Source organism: Neomonachus schauinslandi, chromosome 7 (genome assembly GCF_002201575.2).
Source record: "Neomonachus schauinslandi chromosome 7, ASM220157v2, whole genome shotgun sequence".
In the NCBI taxonomy this organism is placed as follows: Eukaryota; Metazoa; Chordata; class Mammalia; order Carnivora; family Phocidae; genus Neomonachus; species Neomonachus schauinslandi.
The window spans coordinates 4,041,870-4,068,235 of record NC_058409.1 but is presented as its reverse complement, the minus strand read 5'-3'; the positions used below and the strand labels follow the sequence as shown (position 1 = coordinate 4,068,235).

Below are 26,366 nucleotides of genomic sequence, written 5' to 3'. Positions count from 1 at the left end.
GGCTCGATCCCAGGGCACTGGGATCATGACCTGAGCCAAAGGCAGACACTTAACCGACTGAGCCACCCGGGTGCCCCAAATAAAATCTTCAAAAAAAAAAAAAAAGCGAAAAGCAGCAACCAGGTTATCCACCCTCTGCACGTACCTCTGTCCCCTGCTGATAAAGGCCATTTGCTGGCACCTGCAGCGTCTTTTGTCCTTGGAGAGGCAATATACCCTCTTCCAAATGTAGTCCAGGAAGGGGAACACTAACTGGGATTCTACTGAAGAAAGGACCTGTCCTTCCTCCCTCCTTTTAAAAACATCACTATGGACTAAACCTCTGCTTTACTTTATGGTAATGAATGGGTTTGAAGATTTTTGATAGATCTTATCAAATTGCCTTCAGAAATGATGTACAGATTTACACCCCCTCAGGTACTGCATGAGTTTGCCACCTTTCTACACCCACACCAACAGCAATGGTGTATAAATAACAAATGTATTTGGTAAAAAAAAAAAAAAGATATCTAGTATTGCTTTTATTTGAATTTTATTGCCAACAGAGTGGAGCCTCTTACATATATTGACTATTCATTTGTTTTTATCTTCCATCATTTTTCGATAGCATTGTACATTTTACCCTTGCCATCTGCGTGTATGTGATCTTTTATTTCCTGAGGATATTACCATACATGTAATAATTTACTTTTTTTAAAGATTATCTATTTATTTGAGAGAGAGCTACAAGCAGGAGGCAGAGGGAGAGGAGAAGCATGCTCCCCACTGAGCAGGGAGCCCAATGCGGTGCTCCATCTCAGGACCTTGGGTTCATGACCTGAGCCGAAGGCAGACGCTTAACTGACTGGGCCACTGACTCAGGTACCCCTAAATGTAATAATTTAGAATATATTTTCTCTATTTGCTTTTTAACTTTGGTAATGAATGTCAATGTTAGTTTGGACAACTGAATATACTGATATGCCCCCTCTTAAATATGTGCTGTTGTAGAAAGTTCTTTCCCAAATAAAGAAGACACTCAACATACTTTCTTTGATTTTTGATAGGTCCAAATTTTTACATATATTTCTTTTATTCTTCTGGAGTATATTCTACTATTTTCCAACATAAAGTATTTTCTGTGTTTCAATACTTAACCCCAAATTTCAGGAATTCATATAGGTAGAATTTAAATCAGTGGGGAAATACATATATTTTTATAAATGATGCAAACCACTGTTTTGGGGGTGGGGGGACAGATTCCTATCTCACACTAGTTATAAAAATGGATTCCATAAGGATACACTTGAATTAGGAAAATATTTTTATCAAGAAAATACGAACTCTACAAAGGTAGCCCTTTGGGTAAATACAAGGCAGATTATCTATCCTTGGACAGATTGCTAGTGTTAAAGTGAAATAAATATGATAAAATATCCTTCATCATATTAATACCATACCTATATACTATTGCCCTATCTTAGATTATAAACAATAGCATACAACTATAAAACTTTTCTTAGTATTCACGAAAGTTTCTCTAAGTTTTTGGCTCTGTTTGATTTTCTTTACTAGGACTCAGGTAAAACCCAAAGCAAGATTTTTACTTGAATAAAAAGGGGCCCATCATTGAAATAAAGAACAGTATAATCTAGAGATTTATAAACATCTATAATTACCAATATAAATATTAATTTATGTTACATGCAGGCATCACAGAAGACAACAAAAAGATAACTGCAATGGAGATGGGGGAGGGGAATACAAAAGCAAATCGTTAGGGATTCAGGTCTCTTTTTCCCGAGATAAAACCAAGTGCTCCACGTACTGTATGTAATTAGCTGTTAACATCTCAGAAGCCAAGTGTCTGCAGGGCTCCCTCTGCCCACTGTGCATCACCGGATATGGTACTCCCTGAAGCACTTGGCATGGACGCCCTTCTGGCATTTCTCACAGCGGGTGTTGGTCTGTGAGTGGCAGAGGGCACACCGGGTCCTCTTGTCCTGGTGGACTATCCAGTGCCCGATCATGTCAAAGCGGCTCTCAGTTTCTAGCCGCCTGCTTCGCCTCCCTTGGGAGGACATGTCGGCGTTGCTCTCCAGGTACACGCAGGCCACATACCTCCGGAAGGCCAGGAGGTCCACCTGGGCATCATGGCTGCAGGTCCTGTGCAGCTGCCAGGCATTATTGAGGGCGGCATCGACGACATAGCCAATGAAGCTGGAGTACCACTTCATGCCCCGGATCTTCACCTTGTACTTAGCCATGTTCTGGTCCATCCGACGGACACCGCCCCCCTTCTCCTGGTACAGCTTCACTAGGGACGGCTGATGGACCTGGGCCCGCGTCTTGGCGGTTCCGGAATGATGGCCAGCCAGCCCCACGGGCTCTACGCCCACAGCATTGGAGCAGACGGTGACCGCACTGCCGTCGTACCAGCGGCACACAATAACCTCCTCACTCTCATCCACTTTATAATCAAATGAGCCCCTCTTCATTTTCTTAAGCTCTTTGGGATCTTTGAGGGGACATCGCTCAGTCCTGTATTCACGAACAGTTCCTGTGGCCTTCACCCCCTTTTTCCTCAAAATGGACATGAGTTTGACACTCGTAAAAACCTTGTCAAAGAATATGTGGTACGGCAGACAGCCACGCTCCTGAAGCGCATCCACAAACCTGACCACCATACTGCCTCCTAGGTCCAGGCCCCCGTGCGATTTGGTGAACAGCGTGCCCTGGGAGGGCTCAAACCACACCAGGTAGCCCCTGCTGGTTGTCCCACACCAGATCTTGTAGCCCAGCCGCATGGGCTTCCCTGCACGCAGCTGCCTGGATCCCCGGTGCCCAAAGTACTCACACATGGACTCACCGAAGCTGTAGAATTCTTCCAAGGGTGCGTGCTTCTGGAAATTGCAATTCATCCGGACAATGAGAGGCCTGACTTTGGCGAACCTATCACTTTCATCCAGCTCCGTGTTATCTGCAAAATGCAGGTACGAGAAGATCAGTTCAAATCTGTCCCTTCTAATTGCATCAGCCACAAGATGGTGATGTGAATCAGGGGATGTTTCCCAAAACATCCTTCTCCTCGGATAGGATATATACCCACTTAAAATCAAAATGCCCAAAACACACTTTAATTCCTGGGCTGTGAGCCCGAGGTTGACATTTTTCTGCCAAGCGTAACGATTGGTTTCATTAACAATGAAATTAATTGTTCCTTCATCAAAAAACAACTCGAAGAGGCCTACAGGACTCAGTTCCTGGCTTTTGAGATCCTCTATATGAGGATCTGATGCAGTCCAACTGCTGAAGTTGGGTCGGATATCTCTTTTGGTCCAAATACGCTGAGGTTCCGCTACTGCCTTCTGCCTCTTCATGGCCGGCTGCAGCTGCAGCTCATCTTCCTCTTCCTCCTCGGTGCCAGAGTCCTCGGGCACCACAGAAGCGTGCAGGACACTCCCGGGCAGGTGGGAGCCTTGCTGGCCATCTTCATCACCTGAGTCCTCATCAGTGAAGTCCCCTGAGGCATTGTCGGGCGGTGCAATGAAGATCTCCTCCCTGCTGTGGCTGGACTCCTCCTCCAGTGCATTCAGAACCTCCAGCAGCTTCGTAGACTTTCGCTTCGAACCGGCACCTCTCCCAACGGTGAAGGTGCTGCAAAGACAGGAAGCAAAATGTGGAGAGGCCACACAGAGGACGGTGTGTCAGCAGAAAACTCTGTTAAAGGACTGCCTGCGAGGAGGCACTCCCACTGCAGAGCACCTGGGCCTGAACGGCGTCTCGGACGCAGCACCACCAGGCCCAGGGCCAGGTGAGGGAATTTGGCAGGCCAGCACAGACTGCTCTTTCAAAGTGCAAAAGTATTTTAAGGGGAGGCATTCTAAGGAGACATTCCATTCTTCTTTCCTTCTTGAAGTGTTTTGAATAGAGGATCACCTCTAGGGATAAATCCAGGTGCCACTGTCATCCCCCAGGTACCAGTAACCACTGCCAGGGAGCCTGGGCTGCTGAAGTCACACCCATGGATGTCCCCTGACTCAGTGGCCCCAGCAGCTCTACTTTCATCCCTCAGTCTTACCTGGGTCTTCCCTTTGCCTTATTAATTTATCAATTAGAAGTTTCCTCTTTCCCAAGTTCTCAAACTCTCCCTAGTTGAACTCTCAGTACCCCAATTCAGGACCCGAACAGATTCAGACAGATTTTCAGATGGTTCCCTCGATATCAGACATCTTACTATATCCTAGCTGCAAGTCAGAAGCCAAACAGACTCCAGAAACATGGAAACCCCTGCTATCCTAACTCCCTGCGCAGGGGGGAGCTAACTGGATGTCAGGAGACACTTGTATTTCATGAGCACCAACCACAAGGAGGTACTTCCCAGGGACTGGCAGTGGGCACCCTCCACTCCTGACCTGCACAGCAACGGTTCTAACTGGAGGAGGGAGAGGACAGTTCAAGAAACAAGTAGCTATGCAGGATGGCATCAGGCTGTGAAAGGCACCATCCTGGATAAGGGACAGAGAATATGGTGAAAGAGTAGGACTGGAGTTGCTATTTTTACATGGATGATGAGTGAAGGCTCACAACGTGGGTGGCCTGAAAAAGAGAGTAAGGCTAGAGACAGGGTGTCCCAGGCAGAGAGGAAGAACTGCAGGTACAAGGCCCTGAGCCTGAAGGGACTTGCTATCTATAAACAGCAAGGAGGCTTTCACGGTAGTAAGAGGAGGAGAGCAGAGCCCAGCCCCCAGGGCTCTAGAGACCCTCGTCAGGACACTCAGTCGTGTTCAGCTGGCCCAGGAAGCCCTCTAGAGTGGATGGAACCCGGCGCTGGGGCCTATCACTCTGGTTGTGAGGACGGATGGGGCGGGGGAGGGGGTATCCCACTGCCCTGGGCCACTCCAGACCAACCTCCTCGTGAGAAGAACTTCAGACCGGAGGGAGGACACAGGCTTCACCACAGAGCTGATTTCTCTGCAGACCTGCCCTTGGACTCTGGAGTCCAGACCGCATTACACACTCACTCCAGCCTCATATCCTGGACACTGACTCCATCAACCTCTGCCAGAAGCTGGGCACAGGAGGTCTGACCTCAGTGGAAGTAAGGTGATTCTCATGCTCTGTGTGGGCCAGGAAGGGAGAGAAAACCTGCAGCCTTTCCCACGGACCTCAGACTGAGCGGTTATCGGGGGACAGTAGCCATCGTCACAAGTCCCCCAGCCTCTCCTGGTTTGTAGCAGCAGATCCGGGCTGGCACAGGGCTCAGGCCCGCACACCAGTCTCACTACCTGAGCTGCTGTTTGCACTGCGGCCTCCAAACACCTTCTGTACGTGGCTGTTCAGAGGCCTGGAGAAGGGCAGGAGGAGTTAAGATGAAGGAAGAGTAGGGGGACCCTATGCTTTCCTCGTGTCTCGAACGCAGCTCGATAAATAGCAAATCATTCTGAACACCCAGGAAATCGATCTGAGGACTGAGAGAGTAAAGTGCACAGCTAGACGGAGAAAAGAGGCTACATTGTGGAAGGTAGGAGGTGTGGAGACAGGATTTGGGGGAGGAAAGAATTGTGGGTGTGGGGAGGGGAGGGAGCCCTGATCAGGGAGCGAGGAGAGAGAGCGAGAGTATGTGAGGGAGTACATGCAGAGGGCACTCCACAAGAAAAACTTGTCCCCAAAACCACTGAGGGAAGAAAACAAGAGGGGCTGACTACAGCAAGCTCTTAGAAGCAGTGGAGCTCAAAGTCTGAAGTTCTGGAAGTGCCATCACCATGGGTGGAGCCTGGCCAGCACAGAGGTGTCCCTGTGGAGAAGGGGGCAGAAGCCCAGGAGCAGACAGAGTGGTCTGAGGATCCCGTGGGTCCCACTGGGAGAGACAGATGCTCTTTTTGGAGAGGTGGCACTGCCCCTCCGGGGACAAAAGAGCCAGCAGACACCACTGAGCTGCCCTGCCCATTCTCGTAGGAGCACAGGCAGCTGCTGAGTACAGCTAATCTGGACATCGGCTTTTTTGCTGTGCTTTACTGTGCTTTACCATGAACTCCAAGCCCCTGTGCGTTTGGGTGACTGCCCTTCAGGGACAAAGCGGCACCAGCCACACTGTGGCTAGACACTCCCCCAGAGGATTAGTGCAGGTCCATGATGCACTGGATCCCTAAAATCTGCAGTTCTGAAACCCAGCCAGCATGCATGAGATAAAACAGGAGCACTGTGCCACTGGGTGGGCAAACAGCTCGGACACAGGGTGAAGGTAGGCATCTGAGGGAAGCTGGGGACAAATGAGGGGAGACGGTTCTCTCTTCTGTGAGGGCTTCCTGGATAGCAGTGGGCATGACTCCCCTCTCCAGGGGACAGAGTGGGGTGATGCCATTTTAATCTGCCTCCCCCACCCGCCCCAGTCAGCACTGACGGACTTCAGTGAGCCGGAGAGCACACACAGTGGGGGCTTCAGACGTTTATACCAAGCCCCACCCTCTTAAACTGTGCAGGTGCTTCTTCACTAGGGCAAGTGTGACGGAGAGCCAGAGCGGCAGCTGGGCCTCTCCCCCAGGAAACCAGCTCAAACTCCCCACACCCAAGTCTACCAACCATAGAGTGATACAAAAACCAGCTCTAGCACATACTGGTTCCAGCCTTTTTTTGTTTTTTAAAGATTTTGTTTATTTATTTGAGGGGGAGGGGAGCACAAGCAGGGGGAGGGGCAGAGGGAGAAGCAGGCTTCCCGAGGAGCAGGGAGCCCGATGTGGGGCTCAATCCCAGGACCCTGGGATCATGACCTGAGCCGAAGGCAGATGCTTAACAACTGAGCCACCCAGGCGCCCCTGGATCTTGTTTTTTTATCCATTCTGATACCCTGTGTCTACTGATGGAGCATTTAGTTTGTTTACATTCATAGTGAGTAAGGATATGAATTTGCCTTTGTGTTACTTCTAAAGTCACTGTTCCTGTAGATTTTCTCTGTTCCTTTCCTGTCTTCGTTGGCTTGTGGTCTTTCTTTTCCTCTCAAAGGGTCCCCTTTAATTTCTTGCAGGGCTGATTTAGTGGTCATGAACTCGTTTAGTTTTTGTTTGTCTAAGAAACTCTATCTCTCCTCCTATTCTGAATGATAGCCTTGCTGGATCAAGTATTTTTGGCTGCAGATTTTTCCTGTTCAACATGTTGACTATATCACGCATCACCCTTCTGGCCTGTTAAGTTTCTGTGGAGAGATCTGCTGCTAACCTTATTTGTCTTCCCTTGTAATTTAGGGATTTCTTTTCCCTTGATGCTCTCAGGATGTTTTCCTTATCTCTGTATTTTGCAAATTTTACTATAATATGTCTTGGTGTTGCCCTATTTTTGTCGATTTTGGTCGGAGTTCTCTGTGCCTCTTGGATTTGGATGTCTGTTTCCTTCACCAGATTAGGGAGGTTTTTCAGCTATAATTTCCTTAAGTAAACCTTCTGCCCCATTTCTCTCTCCTTCTTCTGGGACTTCTATGATATCAATGTTGTTATGCTTTATGATGTCGCTGAGTTGCCTAAGTCTACATTCGTGATGTAATATTTTTCTTTCTCTCTTCTTTTCAGCTTCATTATTTTCCATAATTTTATTTTTTATATCACTTATTCATTCTTCTGCTTCTTCCATCCTTGTGGTCATTACATCCATTCAGTTTTGCATTTCGGTTATAGCACTTTTTATTTCACACTGACTAGTTTTTAGGTCTTATCCCCATGGTAAGGGACTCTCTGGTGTCGTATACTTTTTTCAAGCCCAGTTAGTATCCTTATGATTGTTGTTTTAAAATCTGGGTCAGGTATATTACTTATATCTGTTGTGAATAGATCCCTGGCTCAGACCTTTTCTTGTTCTTTCTTTTGGGATGAATTCTTCCCTCTTGGCATTTTGCCTAAGTCTCTGTCTTCCATGTGTTAGGAAAGCCTTTATGTTTCCTCCTCATGAGAGTAATGAGCTTATTAAGAAGAGGTCATTAAAAAAAAAAGAAAAAGAAGAAGAGGACATATACTGACCAAGGCCTGGACTGTGGGAAGTGTTTCTGGTGTATGCTGTGTGCACTCTGCTGCTCTGTTTTGGCTGCTCTTTCCCTCAGGTCAGTTCTCTGCAGAGTTTCACCCTACCTTCAGTGAGGCGTGTTTGACCCTTGTGCAGTATGTGGTGAGTCTTAAGTCGGTGTGCTGTAGTCTCCTTCTTAAAAAGGCTAGATCCAGGGGCCCCCTGGGCGGCTCAGTCAGTTAAGCGTCTGCCTTCGGCTCAGGTCATGATCCCAGGGTCCTGGGATCGAGCCCCACATCGGGCTCCCTACTCAGCGGGCAGCCTGCTTCTCCCTCTCCCACTCCCCCTGTCTGTGTTCCCTCTCTCGCTGTGTCTCTCTCTGTCAAATAAATAAATAAAATCTTAAAAAAAACAAGATCCATCTCTATGCTGCCTACAAGAAACTCACTTTAGACCTAAAGACACTTGGATATTGAAAATGAGGGGATGGAGAACCATCTATCATGCTAATGAACATCAAAAGAAAGCCAGAGTAGCCACACGTATATCAGACAAACTAGATTTTAAACTAAAGACTGTAACAAGAGATATAAAAGGACACTATAATAAAGGGGTCTATCCAACAAGAACATCTTACAATTGTATATATTTATGCCCCCAAAATTGGAGTACCCAAATATAAAAATCAATTAATAACAAACTTAACGAAAGTCATCAATAATACAGTAATATTAAGGGACTTTAACACCCCACTTACAGCAATAGACAGATCATATAAGCAGAAAATCAACAAGGAAACAATGGCTTTAAAAACAAACTCGACCAGGGGCACCTGCATGGCTCAGTTGTTAAGCGTCTGCCTTCGGCTCAGGTCATGGTCCCAGAGTCCTGGGACTGAGCCCCGCATCGGGCTCCCTGCTCTGCAGGAAGCCTGCTTCTCCCTCTCCCACTCCCCCTGCTTGCGTTCCCTCTCTCACTGTGTCTCTGTCAAATAAATAAAATCTTAAAAAAAAAAAAACTGGACCAGATGGAGTTAACAGATAGATTCAGAACATTTCATCCAAAAGCACCAGAATACACATTCTTTTTGAGTGCACATGGAACATTCTCCAGAAGAGATCACACGCTGGGTCACAAACAAGGCCTCAACAAATACAAAAAGACTGAGATCATACCATGCATATTTTCTCACCACAACGCTATGAAACTTGAAGTCAACCACAAGAAAAAGTATGGAAAAACCACATACATATGGAGGTTAAAGAATACCATACAAAAGAATGAATGGGTGAATCAGAAAATTAAAGAAATAAAAAAAATACATGGAAGCAAATGAAAATAGGACAGACCAAAATCTGTGGCATGCAGCATAAGCAGTCCTAAGAGAGAAGTATACTGCAACACAGGCCTACCTCAAGAAGTAAGAAAAGTCTCAAATATACAACCTAACCTTACACCTAAAGGAGCTAGAAAAGGAACAGTAAATAATGACTAAAGGAAGCAGAAGAAGGGAAATAAGAAAGATTAGAGCAGAAATAAATGATACAAAAACAAAAAAACCCAGAACAGATCAGTGAAACTAGGAGCTGGTTCTTTGAAAGAATTAATAAGATTGATAATCCCCTAGCCAGACTTACCAAAAAAAAAAAAAGAGAGAGAGAGAGAGAGAAAGGACCCAAATAAATAAAATCACAAATGCAAGAGGAGAGATTGCAACCAATACCACAGAAGTACAAACAATTATGAGAATATTATGAAAACTAATATGCCAACACATTGGGCAATCTGGAAGAAATGGATAAATTCCTAAAAACATATAAACTACCAAAAGTGAATCAGAAAGAAATAGAAAATGTGAACAGACCCATACCAGCAAATAAAGTAAATCAGTAATGAAAAATCTCCCAACAGATGGAAGTCAGGGCTAGATGGTTTCTCCGGGAAATTCTACCAAACATTTAAGGAAGAGTTAATACCTATTCTTCTCAAATTGTTCCAAAAAAAAAAAAAAAAATGGAAGAAAACCTTCCAAACTCATTCTATGAGGCCAGCATCACCTTGATTCCAAAACCAGAGAAAGATTCCGATGAGGCCAATATCCCTGATGAACATGGATGCAAAAATACTCAACAACATACTAGCAAATTAAATCCAACACTACACTAGAAGAATCACTGAGCACAATCAAATGAGATTTATTCCTGGGCTACAACAATTGACATTTGCAAATCAATCAACATGATACACCACATTAATGAAAGAAAGGTAAGAACCATATGATCCTCTCAATAGATGCAGAAAAAGCATTTGACAAAGTACAACATCCATTCTTGATAAAAACCCTCCACAAAGTCGGGATAGAGGAAACATACCTCAACATCATAAAGGCCATGTATGAAAGACTTACTAATATCATCCTCAATGGGGACAAATAGAGTTTCTCTTCCAAGGTCAAGAACAAAATAGGGATGTCCACTCTCACCATTATTATTTAAAATAGTACCAGAAGTCCTAGCCTCAGCAATCAGACAACAAAAAGAAACAAAAGGCATTCAAATCCACAAAGAAGTCAAACTTTCACTATTTGCAGACAACATGATACTCTATTTAGAGAACCCAAAATACTCCAGCAAAAAATTGCTAGAACTGATACACAAATTCAGTAAAGTTGCAGGATACAAAATCAATGTAGAAATCTCTTGCATTTCTATATACCAATAATGAAGCAGCAGAAAGAGAAATCAAGGAATTGATTCCATTTACAATTGCACCAAAACAATCAGATACCTAGGAATACACCTAACCAAAGAGGTAAAAGATCTGTACTCTGAAAACTATAGAACACTTATGAAAGAAATTGAGGAAGACACAAAGAAATGGGAAAACATTCCATGCTCATGGATTGAAAGAACAAATGGGAAAATGTCTACACTACCTAAAGCAAACTATATATTTAATGCAATCCCTATCAAAATACCAGAGGTATTTGCCACAGAGCTAGAACAAACAACAGTAAAATTTGTATGGAACCACAATAGATCCCGAATAGCCAAAGCAATCTTGAAAAACAAAACCAAAGCTGGCGGCATCACAATTCCAGACTTCAAGCTCTATTACAAAGCTGTCAAATCAAGACAGTATGGTATGGGCACAAAAGCAGACACACAGATCAATGGAACAAAATAGAGAACCCAGAAATGGGCGCAGCCCTATATGGTCAACTAATCTTCAACAAAGCAGGGAAGAATATCCAATGGGAAAAAGAAAGTCTCTTCAACAAATGGTGTTGGGAAAATTGGACAGTCACATGGAGAAGAACCTGAACCACTTTCTTACACCATACACAAAAATAAACTCAAAATGGATAAAGGACCAAAACGTGACAGGAATCCATCAAAATCTTAGAGAAAAACACAGGCACCAACCTCTTTGAAGTTGCCTTACCAACTTCTTACTAGATATGTTGTTAGAGGCAAGGGAAAGAAGAGCAAAAATGAACTATTTGGACTTTTGCACAGTGAAGGAAACAATCCATAAAACTAAAAGGCAACCTACGGAACGGGAGAAGATATCTACAAATGACATATCTGATAAAGGGTTAGTATCCAAAATCTAAAAAGAACTTATCAAACTTAATACCCACAAACCAAATAATCCAATTAAGAAATGGGCAGAAGACATGAATAGAATTGGCTAACAGACACATGAAAAGATGCTCAACATCACTCATCATCAAGGAAATACAATTCAAAATCAGGATGAGATACCACCTCACACCTCACATCAGAATGGCTAAAATTAACAACACCAGGAACAACAGATGTTGGCGAGGATGCGGAGAAAGGGGAGCCCTCTTAAACTGTTGGTGGGACTGCAAACTGGTGTAGCCACTCTGGAAAACAGTATGGAGGTTCCTCAAATAGTAAAAATAGTAATACCCTATGATCCAGCAATTGCACTACTAGGTATTTACCCAAAGGGTACAAAAATACTGATTTGAAGGGGCACATGCACCCCAATGTTTATAGCAGCACTATCAACAATAGCAAAACTATGAAAAGAGTCCAAATGTCCACAGACTGACGGATGCATAAAGAAGACGCAGTGAATGCAATGGAATTTTACTCAGCCATCAAAAAGACTGATATCTTCTCATCTGCATTGATGTGAATGGAACTAGAGGGTATTATGTATGCTAAGCAAAGTAAGTCAGTCAGAGAAAGACAAATACCATATGATTTCACTCACTTATGGAATTTAAGAGAAAAAAAAGAAACAGATGAACACAGGGGAAGGAACTAAAAAAAAGAGGGGGAGGTATACCACAAGAGATTCTTTATTATAGAGAACAAACAGGCTTGCTGGAGGGGAGGTGGGCAGGGGACGGGCTAAATGGGTAATGGGTATTAAGAAGGGTACTTGTTGTGATGAGCACTGGGTGTTATAGGTAAGTGATGAATCACTAAATTCTAGTCCTGAACCAATATTACAGTATATGTTAACTAACTAGAATTTAAATAAAAACTTGAAAAAAAAAAAAAGACTCATTGAGTGGCAAAGCTTGCAGGGACTAAGGCAGCCCAACACCAACCATCTTGTGCGTTAAAAGATGAGGAAGGGGAGCCTGGGTGGCACAGTCAGTTAAGTGACCAACTGTTGGTTTTAGCTTGGGTCCTGATCTCAGGGTCGTGAGACTTGGCCCCACATCAGGCTCTGTGCTCAACCTGGAGTGTGCTCTCCTTCTCTCTCTGCCCCTCCCACTTGTGCTCTCTCTCTCTCAGTAAATAAATAAATCTTAAAAAAAAAAAAAGATGAGGAAAGTAAATCACATTTTTAAATATAGTGTAGACACTGGAGCTACAGAACCACACCCATACCACAAACACTACCTTGCCTACCTCATCTTTTCTCCAATCTCCCTTTCCTCCTCTTCCTCCTTTTTCCTTCCTAGACACCAAATGCTTAGTGAGGCCAGCTGGACCATGGGCTAAAAATGTCATGGGCCTGGCCTTTCAAAAAGACAGAAGTAATTACTTGCCTAAAGCCTTTCTTCAAACACACTTACCTTGAAGTTGAAGCCATGATGAACTGGGAACATAGAGTTGTCTATATGTGCAGAGTCAAAGAATCTGTAAGACAATAGAAGTTTATTTTTAAAAAACTGTATTTTAATTAGCAAGGCAATAGGACCTTCTCCACCATTTAAGGGAAAAGACATCTCTAGCTTAAGGTTCACCAGCAACCAGAAGGGGATGAATTGAGTACACACAGGAGATAGTGTCTAGTCAACTGGCTAATCAGAGGGGAAAACAATGAGCTCTCTACCTCACACCAAAATATATTGTAGGGCAAAGTTGTTCACCATCAGAGCTATTGGCATGTGGGCCGGATGAGCCTTTGCTGTGTGGGGCTGTCCTGTGTATTACGGAATGTTAGCTTTCCAGGCCTCTACCCACTAGATACCAGTAGAACACCGATCCCCTAATTGTGGAAATCAAAAATGTTTCCAGACATTGCCATGTGTCCCATGGGGGACAAAACTGCACCTGGTTGACCCAACAGAACCTACTGTAATAGTATAAATATTTTCTAACAATGCTGCCCAATATGGTAGACATGAGCCACATGTGGTTATTAAACATCTGATATATATGGCTAGCGTGCCTGAGAAAGTGAGTTTTTAATTTTATGTAATTTTAATTAATTTTAATGAAAACAGTCACATTTGCTTGGCCAGTGGCCCCTGTATTAGACAGTGAAGTCCTAGATGTATAAAGAACTAACTAACTATGAAACAACATTCTCTTAACAGCCAGTGGATCAAAGAAAAGATTAAAGAGGAAATTAAAAAGTATCTTGAGGGGCACCTGGATGGCTCAGTTGATTAAGCATTCAACTCCTGATTTTGGCTCAGGTCACGATCTCAGAATCGTGAGACTGAGCCCCACGTCAGGTTCTGCACTGAGTATGGAGCCTGCTTAAGATTCTCTCTCTCCCTTTCCCTGTGCCCCGCCCCCCCCCAACTAGTGTGCTCTCTTTCTCAAATAAATAAATAAATAGTATCTTGAAACAAACGAAAAAGGAAACACACCATACCAAAACATTTAAGTTGCAGCAAAAGATTTCTAGGAGAGATGCTTAATGCTATAAACACATACATAAAGAAAACAGAATGATCCCAAATAAAAAACTTAACTTTACACCTCAAGGAACTATAAAAAGAATAGATGAATGGATAAAGAAAAAATGGTGTATATATACACATACACAATGGAGTATTATTCAGCCATAAAAAAGAATGAAATCTTGCCATTTGCAACAACATGGATGGAGCTAGAGTATAATGCTAAGTGAAATAAGTGAGTCAGAGAAAGACAAATACTATATGATTTCATTCATATGTGTAATTTAAGAAACAAAAAATGAGCAAAGGAAGCAAAAAAGAGAGAGAGAGAGAAACCAAGAAATGACTCAACTACAGAGAACAAACTGATGGCTACCAGAAGGGAGGTGGGTGGGAGGATGGGTAAAATAGGTGATGGGGATTAAGGAGGGCACGCCACTTATGATGAGCACAAGATGATGTATGGAAGTGCTGAATCACTATATTGTACACCTGAAACTAATATAACACTGTATATTAACTATACTGGAATTTAAAATTAAATTAAAATTAAAAAAAAAAAGAATAACCTAAGCCCAAAGTTAGCAGCAGAAAGGAAATAAAAGACTGGAGCAAAAATAACAGAGAACAGAAAAATAATAGACGAGATTAACAAAAGTATGAATTAGTTTTTTGAAAAGATGAACAAAACTGACAAATTTCTAGCTACAGTATCCAAGAAATAAAGAGAACCCAAATAAACAAAATTATAAATGAAAGAGGAGAAACTATAACTGATACCACAGAAACAAAAGATCATAGAGGCTACTATGAATGATTACTGATTATATGCCAACAAACCGGACAACCTAGAAAAAGTTGATAAACTCTCAGAAACACACATTCTACCAAGACTGAACCAGGAGAAACAGAAAATTTGAACAGTCCAATTACTAGCAGAAAGACTGAATCAGTAATGCAAACTCTCGCAACTAAAAAACAAACGAGAAAACAAAAATGAAAAGCAAAATCCCAACACCAAATGCACTCACTGGTAAATTTTACCAAACATTTAAAGAACAATTAATGCCAGTTCTTCTCAAACTCATCCAAAAAAAAAAAAAAAAAACCCAAAGAGAAGGAACACCTCAAACTCCTAAGATGAGCATTACTCCAATACCAAAGCCTGATAAGAATATTACAAGAAAAGAATGGAATGTGAGGATGGTTCAAAAAACAAATATAGAGGAGGTGATGTCAGCAGATGGTGGACTACTAAGCTCCAGACCTTCATTCCCCCATGGAAATGCAAGTTAACAACAATAGATGAACCTGAACACCTTTGTGAGAACTCTAGAGACCACTTGAATTGGTGTAGGACCCAGGCCAACAGAAAAATAAGATGGGATTCCATTGAAAAGGGTAGAAAAAGTTCATGGCATTCTGTGCATAGACAGATCTCTCCCTAGTCAGATCAGTAAGGTACAACTAGGGTAAATACAGTGACTCCTCCCTTGGGATGGAAATCAGAGTAGACTATGAGTCCAACATTCTGGCTTGTCTTGGGGCTGCCTGAGGAATAGATTTCTGTGTCATCAGACGTGGAGCACTGATGGGAATGGCAGCAGTTTGGAGGTTACTGAAAATGTAGGCAAGTGTCACAGGACACCAGAGCTGCAGAAATTCTTCAGTTTTACATGAAGATGCCAGGGAGCGATAAAGATTATATACTTCTGGGAAGAAATTCAGGACAAGCTGCTCATGGAAATTGAGACAATTAAAAGTACACACTCAAGTCCAGAGACTGTATCACCAGAAAATGTTGGTGAGGTTCCGAACTTCTAGGTGGGCTGACTGGTGAAGTATTCCCCTGAACAAAGCCAGTCCATAAAGACTGAGAGGAGGCTGGTTTTTGTTTTGTTTTGTTTGTTTGAATGGCCAAATCTCAACAACAGATCACGAGCATACAAAGAAATTAGGAAACATGGTCCAATGACAGAAACAAAATAAAACTCCAGAAATGGGTCCTAAAGAAAGGCAGACTGCTGAATTTCATGGTGAAGAATTCAAAACAATTTGTTAAAGATATTCAATGAGCTAAAAGAGAACACAGACACAAAATCAGGAAATGAATGAACAAAATGAGAATATTGACAAAAAGATAGAAACCATAAAAAGAAGCAAACAAATTCTGGAGCCGAAAAATACAATAACAGAGCCAAAGATACTAGAAGAAAACTAAAGACCAATATTGATGAATATTGATCCTCAAGAAAATATTATTAGCAAAGTAAATTCAATAGTACATTAAAAGGATTATATACCACAACAAAGTGGGATTTATTTCTGGAATGCAAGGATAGTTCAACATGAGAAAAAAAAAATCAATGTAATATACCATGTGAAGAGAATGAAAGGCAAAAAACCATTATGTTCACATCAAATAATGCAGAAAAAACATTTAACAATATTCAACACTTTTTTTTTTTAAAGACTTTATTTATTTGACAGAGAGAGACACAGCGAGAGAGGGAACACAAGCAGGGGAGGTGGGAGAGGGAGAAGCAGGCTCCCTGCCAAGCAGGGAGCCCGACGCGGGGCTCGATCCCAGGACCCTGGGATCATGACCCGAGCCAAAGGCAGATGCTTAATGACTGAGCCACCCAGGCGCCCAGATTCAACACTTTTATGATAAAAAATCTTAACTATGAATAAAAGGAAACCAACTCAACATAATAAAGACCAGACATGAAAAAAAAATCACAGCTAATATACAAAACAGTGAAAGACTGAAAGCTTTTCCTCTAAAAACAGGATCAAGATAAAGTTGCTTCTTTTGGCCTTTCTATCAAACATAGTACTAGAAGTCTTAGCAAGAGCAATTAGGCAAGAAAAAGAAATAAAAGGCATCCAAACTGGGAAGAAAGAAGTAGAATTATCTGTTTGCAAATAGCATGATCTTATATGTAGAAAGCCTAAAGATTAAAAAAAAAGTTAGAATAAACACGTTCAGCAAAGTTACAGAAATCAAAATCAACACATCAAAAATCAGTTGCATTTCTATACATTAACAATTTGAAGTAGAAATTAGGAACACAACTCCATTTACCACAGCACTGAAAAGAATAAATATTTAGGAAGAATCCTAACCAAAGAGGTGAAAGAATTTTACACTGAAAATGACAAAACATAAAGTAATTTTTAAAAAAACACACACACAAAATAGATACCTTGTGTTCATGGATTGGTAGACTTAATATTGCTAAAATGTTGATACTACACAAAGTAATCTATGTATTCAATGCAATCTCTATCAAAATCCCAACAGCATTTTTTTTCTTGCAGAAATAGAAAAATCCATCCTAAAATCATTTGGTATCAAAGTACCCCAAATAGCCAAAATAATTTTGGAAAGGAAGAACAAAGTTGGAGAATTCACATTTCCTCATTTCAATAGATATTACAAAGCTAAAGAAATTGAAACAGTGTGGCAGTGGTATAAAGACAGATATAGAGACCAGTGAATTATAACAGAGCCAGAAATAAACCCTCATGTATATGGTCAGGTAATCTTCAAAATGGATGTAAAAACTACTCAATAGGGAAAGGACAGTCTGTTTAACAAATGGTGTTGAAAAAACTGGGTATCTACATGCAAAAGAATAAAGGTGGGCTCTTACCTTACATCATATACAAAAATAAACTCAAAAAGTATCAAAGACCTAAACCTAAGAGTTAAAATTATAAAATTCTTCAAAGAAAACATAGGGAAAAGATTCACAATATTGGATCTGACAATGATTTCTTTCTTTCTTTCTCTCCTTCCTCCCTCCCTCCCACCCTCCCTTTCTTTTTAAAGTAGGCTCCATACCCAGTGTGCAGCCCAATGCGGGGCCTGAACTCATGACCCGGAAATCAAGATCTAAGCTGAGATCAAGAATCGGACACTTAAACGACTGAGCCACCCAGGCACTCCTATATCTGACAATGATTTCTTGACTATGATACCAAAGCACCAGCAAAAAAGCAAATATAGACAAATGGGGCTACATAAAACTTAAACGTGCATCAAAGGATACAATCAAGAGAGTGAAGGGACAACTAACAGAATGGGAAAAATATTTGCAAACTGTATTACTTGACAAGAAGTTAACATACAAATAACTCTTACAACTTCACAGCAAAAAAACAAGTAACCCAATAAAAAAAATGGCCAAAGAACCTGTGTAGGAATTTCTCCAAAGAAGATATGCAAATGGCCAATAAGCATATGAAATGATGCTCAGTATCACTAATCATTAGAAAAATGCAAATCACTACCACAATGAGGTGTCACCTCATACCCATTAGGATGACCACTATAAAAAAACAAAACCAAAACGAAAATAAGAAATATTGGCGAGGATATGGAGAAATTAGAACGCCTGTACACTGCTGACAGGAATGTAAAATAGTGCAACCACTACATAAACAGTATGGTAGTTCCTCCAAAAATTAAAAATAGAACTACCATATGATCCAGCAATCTTACTTCTGGGCATACAGTCAAAAGAATTGAAAGCAGGGTCTCCAAGAGACATCCATCTTCATAGCAGCACTGTTCATCACAGCCAAGAGGTGGGAGCAAATCAAATGTCCATCAAAGATGAATGGATAAAGAAAATGTGGTATATACTTAGAACGGAATATGATTCAGCCTTAAAAAGGAAATCTAGTCACATGTTATAGCATGGCTGAAACTTAAAGACATTATGCTAAATGAAATAAACCAGCCATGAAAAAATAAATACTGTAAGAGTCTATTTATAGGAAGTATCTACGGTACTTAAATTCACAGAAACAGAAAGTAGAATGATGGTTACCAGGGGAGGAAGGAGGGGGAAATGGGAAGATGATGTTTAATGGGCATAGAGTTTCAATGTTGCAAGATAAAAATGTGTTGAAGATTGGCTGCACAACAAGGTAAGCATGTGGGGCGCCTGGGTAGCTCAGTCGTTAAGTGTCTGCCTTCCGCTCAGGTCAGGATCCCAGGGTAGTCTCAGCGGGAAGTCTGCTCAGCGGGAAGTCTGCTTCTCCCTCTCCCACTCCCCCTGCTTGTGTTCCCTCTCTCCCTATGTCTCTCTCTGTCAAATAAAATCTTTAAAAAAAAAAAAAAACCAACAAGGAAAGCATGCTTAACACTACTGAAAAGTGGTTAAAATAGTAAATTCTATTTTATGTTAATTTTTATAATTAAAAATACAGAAGCATTATCATGGAAAAAGAAGGTTACTTCCCAGGGAAAGTTTTTGACTCACTAAAAGGATATAATAATTTTAAATTTTATGCATTTCATAACTACTTCAAAATAAAAATTAACTGACACTAGGTCTCAAGATGGCAGAGGAGTAGGAGACCTGGATTTCATCTGGTCCCAGGAAACCAACTGTATAGGGATCAAACCATTCTGAACACCTATGAACTCAACAGGAGATTGAAGAAAAGAATAGCAACAACTCTCTGAACAGAAAAGCGACCACTTTCTGGAAGGTAGGATGTGCGGAGAAGTGAATCCGAGGCGATATTTGGGAGGATAGACGGCGGGGGAGGGGCCTCCGTCGGCCGCTCCTGGCAAGTGATAGAGCCGCGGAGCACAAAATCGGAACTTTGAGAAGTCGGCTCCGTTGAGGGACGTCGCTCCAGGGGCTAAGCGGGGGGTGGAACCCTCGTGGGACAGTGTGGTCTCAGGACCCTCGGGGTCACAGAAAGACCGGGGGTGCCTGAGTGTGGCAGAGCTCCCGGGTATGGGAGTGGGGAAGCCGGCTGCATACACGGAGCCGAGGCGTGGGCTCTCAGCTCGGGGTTGCCATAAACCATGATCCGCGGCACAGTCAGGCCACTGCTCCTCCAGCAGGGACACAACAAGCGGCAGATCTGGGGAGACTCCCCTTCCTCCCCAGGGAGGAGCGGCGCGGGAGCGCACCACAGGGATCTGCTGGGTTTGGAGACTCCACACGGGGTCAAGTGCCAGAGATAGAAACGCTTGGTCACAAGCCGGGTGAGCACGGAGTGCAGCCAGAGACCAGAGAGATGGGAGTGAGTGACTGCTTTTCTCTGGGGGCTCACTGAGGAGCAGGGCCCCGAGTTCTTGGCTCCTCCGAGGCGGAGATTGGGAGGCCGCCATTGACACTCTCCGCCTCCAAAGCTGTACGGAAAGCTTGCAAGGAACAAAAGCTCCCGAGAACAAACCCAAGCAGATTACTTAGCCCGGACCGGGTAAGGGCGGGGCAATTCCACCTCCGGCAAAGACATTTGGAAACCACGGCAACAAGCCCCTCCCCCAGAAGATCAGCGAGAACAGCCAGCCAAGACCAAGTTTACTGATCAATGAGAACAGCAGAACTCCAGCGCTAGGGGAATAATGCACATGGAATTCATGGCTTTTTTACCATGATTCTTTAGTCTTTCACACTTAATTATTTTTTAACTTTTTTTTTTGGAATTTATCTTTTTCCCTTTTTCAACCAACATCTTATCAATCCTTTTTAAAAAATCTTTTTTATTTTTCATTTTTAGAGTCATATTCTATCCTTCATAGTAGTTAACCTTGTTTTTGGTATGTATATATAAGTTGTTCCCTCTTTCAAATTTTGGGATACAGTTTCTTCTAACAGATCAAAATATACCCTACATCTCTAATGTATGGCTTTGATCTAGTCTCCTGCCTGATCACATTCTCTCCATTTTTAAAAAAAAAATCCCCTTTTTCTGCTTTCAACTGACTTCTTATCAATTCCTTTGGTAAAATCTTTTATAATTCTCATCTTTACAGTCATATTCCATCCCTTCATCATATTAACCCTTATTTTGGTACATATATAAATTTTTCTTTCTTTAAAATTTTGGGAGGCACTTTCTTCTAACAGACCAAAATACGCCCAAAATCTAGTGTGTGGCACTGATCTATGCACCAGCCTGATCATATTTGATCATATTCTGTTTTTTTTTGTTGTTTTGTTCTGTTTTTGTTTTTATCTTTTTCTTTTTTCCTTCTTTCCCTTTCTTTTCCCCCGGTTTCAGGTCTTTTCTGATTTGTTTAGTGTATATTTTCTGGGGATGTTGTTACCCTGTTAGCATTTTGTTCTCTCAGTCATCTATTCTCCTCTGGACAAAATGACAAGACGGAAAAAAATCACCTCAACAAAAAGAACAAGAGGCAGTACCGACTGCCAGGGACCTAATCAATACTGACATTAGTAAGATGTCGGAACTAGAGTTCAGAATGCTGATTTTAAAGATACTAGCTGGGTTTGAAAAAAGCATGGAAGTTATTAGAGAAACCCTTTCTGGAGAAATAAAAGAACTAAAATCTAACCAAGTCGAAATCAAAAAGGCTATTAATGAGGTGCAATAAAAAATGGAGGCCCTAACTGCTAGGATAAATGAGGAAGAAGAGAGAATTAGTGATATAGAAGACCAAATGATGGAAAACAAAGAAGCTGAGAAAAAGAGAGATAAATAACTACTGGACCACAAGGGCAGAATTAGAGAGATAAGCAATACCATAAGATCAAACAACATTAGAATAATTGGGATCCCAGAAGAAGAAGAAAGAGAGAGAGGGGCAGAAGGTATATTGGAGCAAATTATAGCAGAGAACTTCCCTAATTTGGGGAAGGAAACAGGCATCAAAATCCAGGAGGCACAAAGAACCCCTCTCAAAATCCATAAAGACAGGTCAACATCCCGACATCTAATAGTCAAACTTACAAGTCTCAGAGAAAAAGAGAAAATCCTGAAAGCAGCTCGGGACAAGAGATCGGTAACCTAAAATGGTAGAAACATTAGATTGGCCAAAGACCTATCCACAGAGACCTGGCAGGCCAGAAAGGACTGGCGTGATATATTCAGAGCACTAAATGAGAAAAATATGCAGCCAAGAATACTATATCCAGCTAGGCTGTCATTGAAAATAGAAGGAGAGATAAAAATCTTCCAGGATAAACAAAAAATAAAGGAATTTGCAAACACGAAACCAGCCCCAAAGGAAATATTGAAAGGGGTCCTCTAAGCAAAAAGAGAGCCTAAAAGTAACATAGACCAGAAAGGAACACAGACAATATACAGTAACAGTCACCTTACAGGCAATACAATGCCACTAAATTCCTATCTTTCAATAGTTACCCTGAATGTAAATGGGCTAAATGCCCCAATCAAAAGACACAGGCTATCAGACTGGATTAAAAAACAAGACGCATCGATATGCTGTCTGCAAGAGACTCATGTTAGACCCAAAGACACTCCCAGATGGAAAGTGAGGGGGTGAAAAACCATTTACCATGCTAATGGACACCAAAAGAAACCTGGGGTGGCAATCCTTATATCAAAATAGATTTTAAACCAAAGACTGTAATAAGAGATGAGAAAGGACACTATACCCTACTTAAAGTGTCTGTCCAACAAGAAGATCTAACAATTGTAAATATCTATGCCCATAACATGGGAGCAGCCAGTTATATAAGCCAATTGATAACAAAAGCAAAGAAACACATCAACAACAATACAATAATAGTGGGAGACTTTAACACCCCCCTCACTGAAATGGACAGATCATCTAAGCAAAACATCAACAAGGAAATAAAGACTTTAAATGACACACTGGACCAAATGGACTTCACAGATCTATTCAGAACAGTCCATCCCAAAGCAACAGAATACACATTCTTGTCTAGTGCCCATGGAACATTCTCCAGAATAGATTACATTTTACGTCACAAAGCAGGTCTCAACCAGTACCAAAAGATTGGGATCATTCCCTGCATACTTTCAGACCACAATGCTTTGAAACTAGAACCCAATCACAAGAGCAAAGTCGGAAAGAACTCAAATACATGGAGGCTAAAGAGTATCCTACTAAAGAATGAATGGGTCAACCAGGAAATTAAAGAAGAATTTAAAAAATTCATGGGGACAAATAAAAATGAAAACACAACTGTTCAAAATCTTTGGGATACAGCAAAGGCAGTCCTAAGAAGAAAGTACATAGCAATACAAGCCTTTCTAAAGAAAGAAGAAAGGTCTCAAATACACAACCTAACCCTACACCTAAAGGAGCTGGAGAAAGAACAGCAAATAAAGCCTAAACCCAGCAGGAGAAGAGAAATAATAAAGATCAGAGCAGAAATCAATGAAATAGAAACCAAAAGAACAGTAGAACAGATCAACGAAACTAGGAGCTGGTTCTTTGAAAGAATTAACAAGATGGATAAACCCCTGGCCAGACTTATCAAAAAGAAAAGAGAAATGACCCAAATCAACAAAATCATGAATGAAAGAGGAGAGATCACAACCAACACCAAAGAAATACAAACAATTCTAAGAACATAGTATGAGCAACTCTATGCCAGCAAATTAGATAACCTGGAAGAAATGGAGGCATTCCTAGACATGTATCAACTACCAAAACTGAACCAGGAAGAAATAGAAAACCTGAACAGACCTATAACCACTAAGGAAATTGAAGCAGTCATCAAAAATTTCCCAAAAAACAAAAGCCCAGGGCCAGATGGCTTCCCAGGGGAAATCTACCAAACATTTAAAGAAGAATTAATACCTATTCTTCTGAAACTGTTCCAAAAAATAGAAATGGAAGGAAAACTTCCAAACTCGTTTTATGAGGCCACCATTACCTTGATCCCAAAACCGAACACCCCATCAAAAAGGAGAATTACAGACCAATATCCTTGATGAACATGGATGCAAAAATTCTCACCAAAATACTAGGCAATAGGATACAACAGTACATTAAAAGAATTATTCACCACGACCAAGTGGGATTTATCCCTGGCCTGCAAGGTTGGTTCAACATCCGCAAATCAATCACTGTGATACAATACATTAATAAAAGAAAGAACAAGAATCATATGATCCTTTCAATAGATGCAGAAAAAGCATTTGACAAAGTACAGCATCCTTTCTTGATCAAAACTCTTTAGAGTATAGGGATAGAGGGTACATACCTCAATATCATAAAAACCATCTATGAAAAACCCACAGCGAATATATTCTTAATGGGGAAAAACTGAGAGCTTTCCCCCTAAGGTCAGGAACACGGCAGGGATGTCCACTATCACCACTACTATTCAACATAGTATTAGAAATCCTAGCCACAGCAATCAGACAACAAAAAGAAATAAAAGGCATCCAAATCGGCAAGGAAGAAGTCAAACTCTCACTCTTTGCAGATGATAAGATATTTTATGTGGAAAACCCAAAAGACTCCACCCCAAAATTGCTAGGACTCATATAGGAATTCAGTCAAGTGGCAGGATATAAAATCGATGCACAGAAATCAGTGGCATTCCTATACACCAACAAGACAGAAGAAAGAGAAATTAAGGAGTCGATCCCATTTACAATTGCACCCAAAACCGTAAGATATCTAGGAATAAATCTGACCAAATAGGCAAAGAATCTGTACTCAGAAAACTATAGAATACTCATGAAAGAAATTGAGGACTACACAAAGAAATGGAAAAACGTTCCATGCTCATGGATTGGAAGAACAAATATTGTGAAGATGTCAATGCTACCTAGAGCAATCTACACATTCAATGGAATCCCCATCAAAATACCATCCACTTTTTTCAAAGAAATGGAACAAATAATCCTAAAATTTGTATGGAACCAGATAAGACCCCGAATAGCCAGAGGAATGTTGAAAAAGAAACGCAAAGCCGGCAGCATCACAATTCCGGACTTCCAGCTCTATTACAAAGCTGTAATCATCAAGACAGTATGGTATTGGCACAAAAACAGACACATAGTTCAATGGAACAGAACAGAGAGCCCAGAAATGGATCCTCAACTCTATGGTCAACTCATCTTTGACAAAGCAGGAAAGAATGTCCAATGGAAAAAAGACAGTCTCTTCAACAAATGGTGCTGGGAAAATTGGACAGCCACATGCATAAGAAGGAAACTGGACCATTTCCTTACACCACACAGAAAGATAGACTCAAAATGGTTGCAAGACCTCAATGTGAGACAGGAGTCCATCAAAATCCTAAAGGAGAACAAAGGCAGCAACCTCTTTGACCTCAGCCGAAGCAACTTCTTCCTAGAAATATCGCCAAAGGCGAGGGAAGCAAGGGGAAAAATGAACTATTGGGACTTCATCAAGATAAAAAGCTTTTGCATAGCAAAGGAAACAGTCAACAAAACCAAAAGAAAACCGACAGAATGGGAGACGATATTTGCAAATGACATATTAGATAAAGGGCTAGTATCCAAAATCTATAAAGAACTTATCAAACTCAACACCAAAGAACAAATGATCCAATCAAGAAATGGGCAGAAGACATGAACAGACATTTTTCCAAAGAAGACATCCAAACGGCCAACAGACACATGAAAAAGTGCTCAACATTGCTCGGCATCAGGGAAATCCAAATCAAAACCTCAATGAGATACCACCTCACAACACCAGTCAGAATGGCTAAAATTAACAAGTCAGGAAATGACAGATGTTGGCGGGGATGCGGAGAAAGGGGAACCCTCCTACACTGTTGGTGGGAATGCAAGCTGGTGCAGCCACTCTGGAAAACAGTATGGAGGTTCCTCAAAAAGTTGAAAATAGGGCACCTGGGTGGCTCAGTCGGTTAAACCGCTGCCTTCGGCTCAGGTCATGATCCCAGCGTCCTGGGATCGAGCCCCACGTCTGGCTCCCTGCTCAGGGGAGAGCCTGCTTCTCCCCCTCTCTCTGCCTGCTGCTCTGCCTACTTGTGCTCTCTCTCTGTCTGTCAAATAAATAAAATCTTTAAAAAAAAAAAAAAGTTGAAAATAGAGCCACCCTACAACCCAGCAATTGCACTACTGGGTATTTAGTGATACAAATGTAGGGATCCAAAGGGGTATGTGCACCCCGATGTTTATAGTAGCAATGTCCACAATAGTCAGACTGCGGAAAGAGCCAAGATGTCCAACGACAGATGAATGGATAAAGAAGAAGTGGTATATATATACAATGGAATATTATGCAGCCATCAAAAGGAATGAGATCTTGCCATTTGCAATGATGTGGATGGAACTGGAGGGTGTTATGCTGAGCGAAATAAATCAATCAGAGAAAGACATGTATCATATGACCTCACCGATATGAGGAATTCTTAATCTCAGGAAACAAACTGAGGGCTGCTGGAGTGGTGGGGGGCGGGAGGGATGGGTGGCTGGGTGACAGACATTGGGGAGGGCATGTGCTATGGTGAGCACTATGAATTGTGTAAGACTGTTGAATCATAGACCTGTACCTCTGAAA

General features: G+C 41.7%; 1 protein-coding gene across 1 annotated transcript; it reads right to left on the bottom strand.

The window, feature by feature from the left end:
• Positions 1-1,608: 1,608 nt before the first annotated feature.
• PGBD2 (piggyBac transposable element derived 2) lies at positions 1,609-13,067 on the bottom strand. The gene is made up of 2 exons (XM_021690930.1): positions 13,034-13,067; positions 1,609-3,636 (listed from the first exon to the last, which is right to left on the bottom strand). Exons 1-2 carry the CDS (start codon positions 13,048-13,050, stop codon positions 1,875-1,877), a joined length of 1,779 nt encoding a protein of 592 aa, XP_021546605.1. The 5' UTR covers positions 13,051-13,067; the 3' UTR covers positions 1,609-1,874.
• Between the last annotated feature and the right edge of the window lie 13,299 nt (positions 13,068-26,366).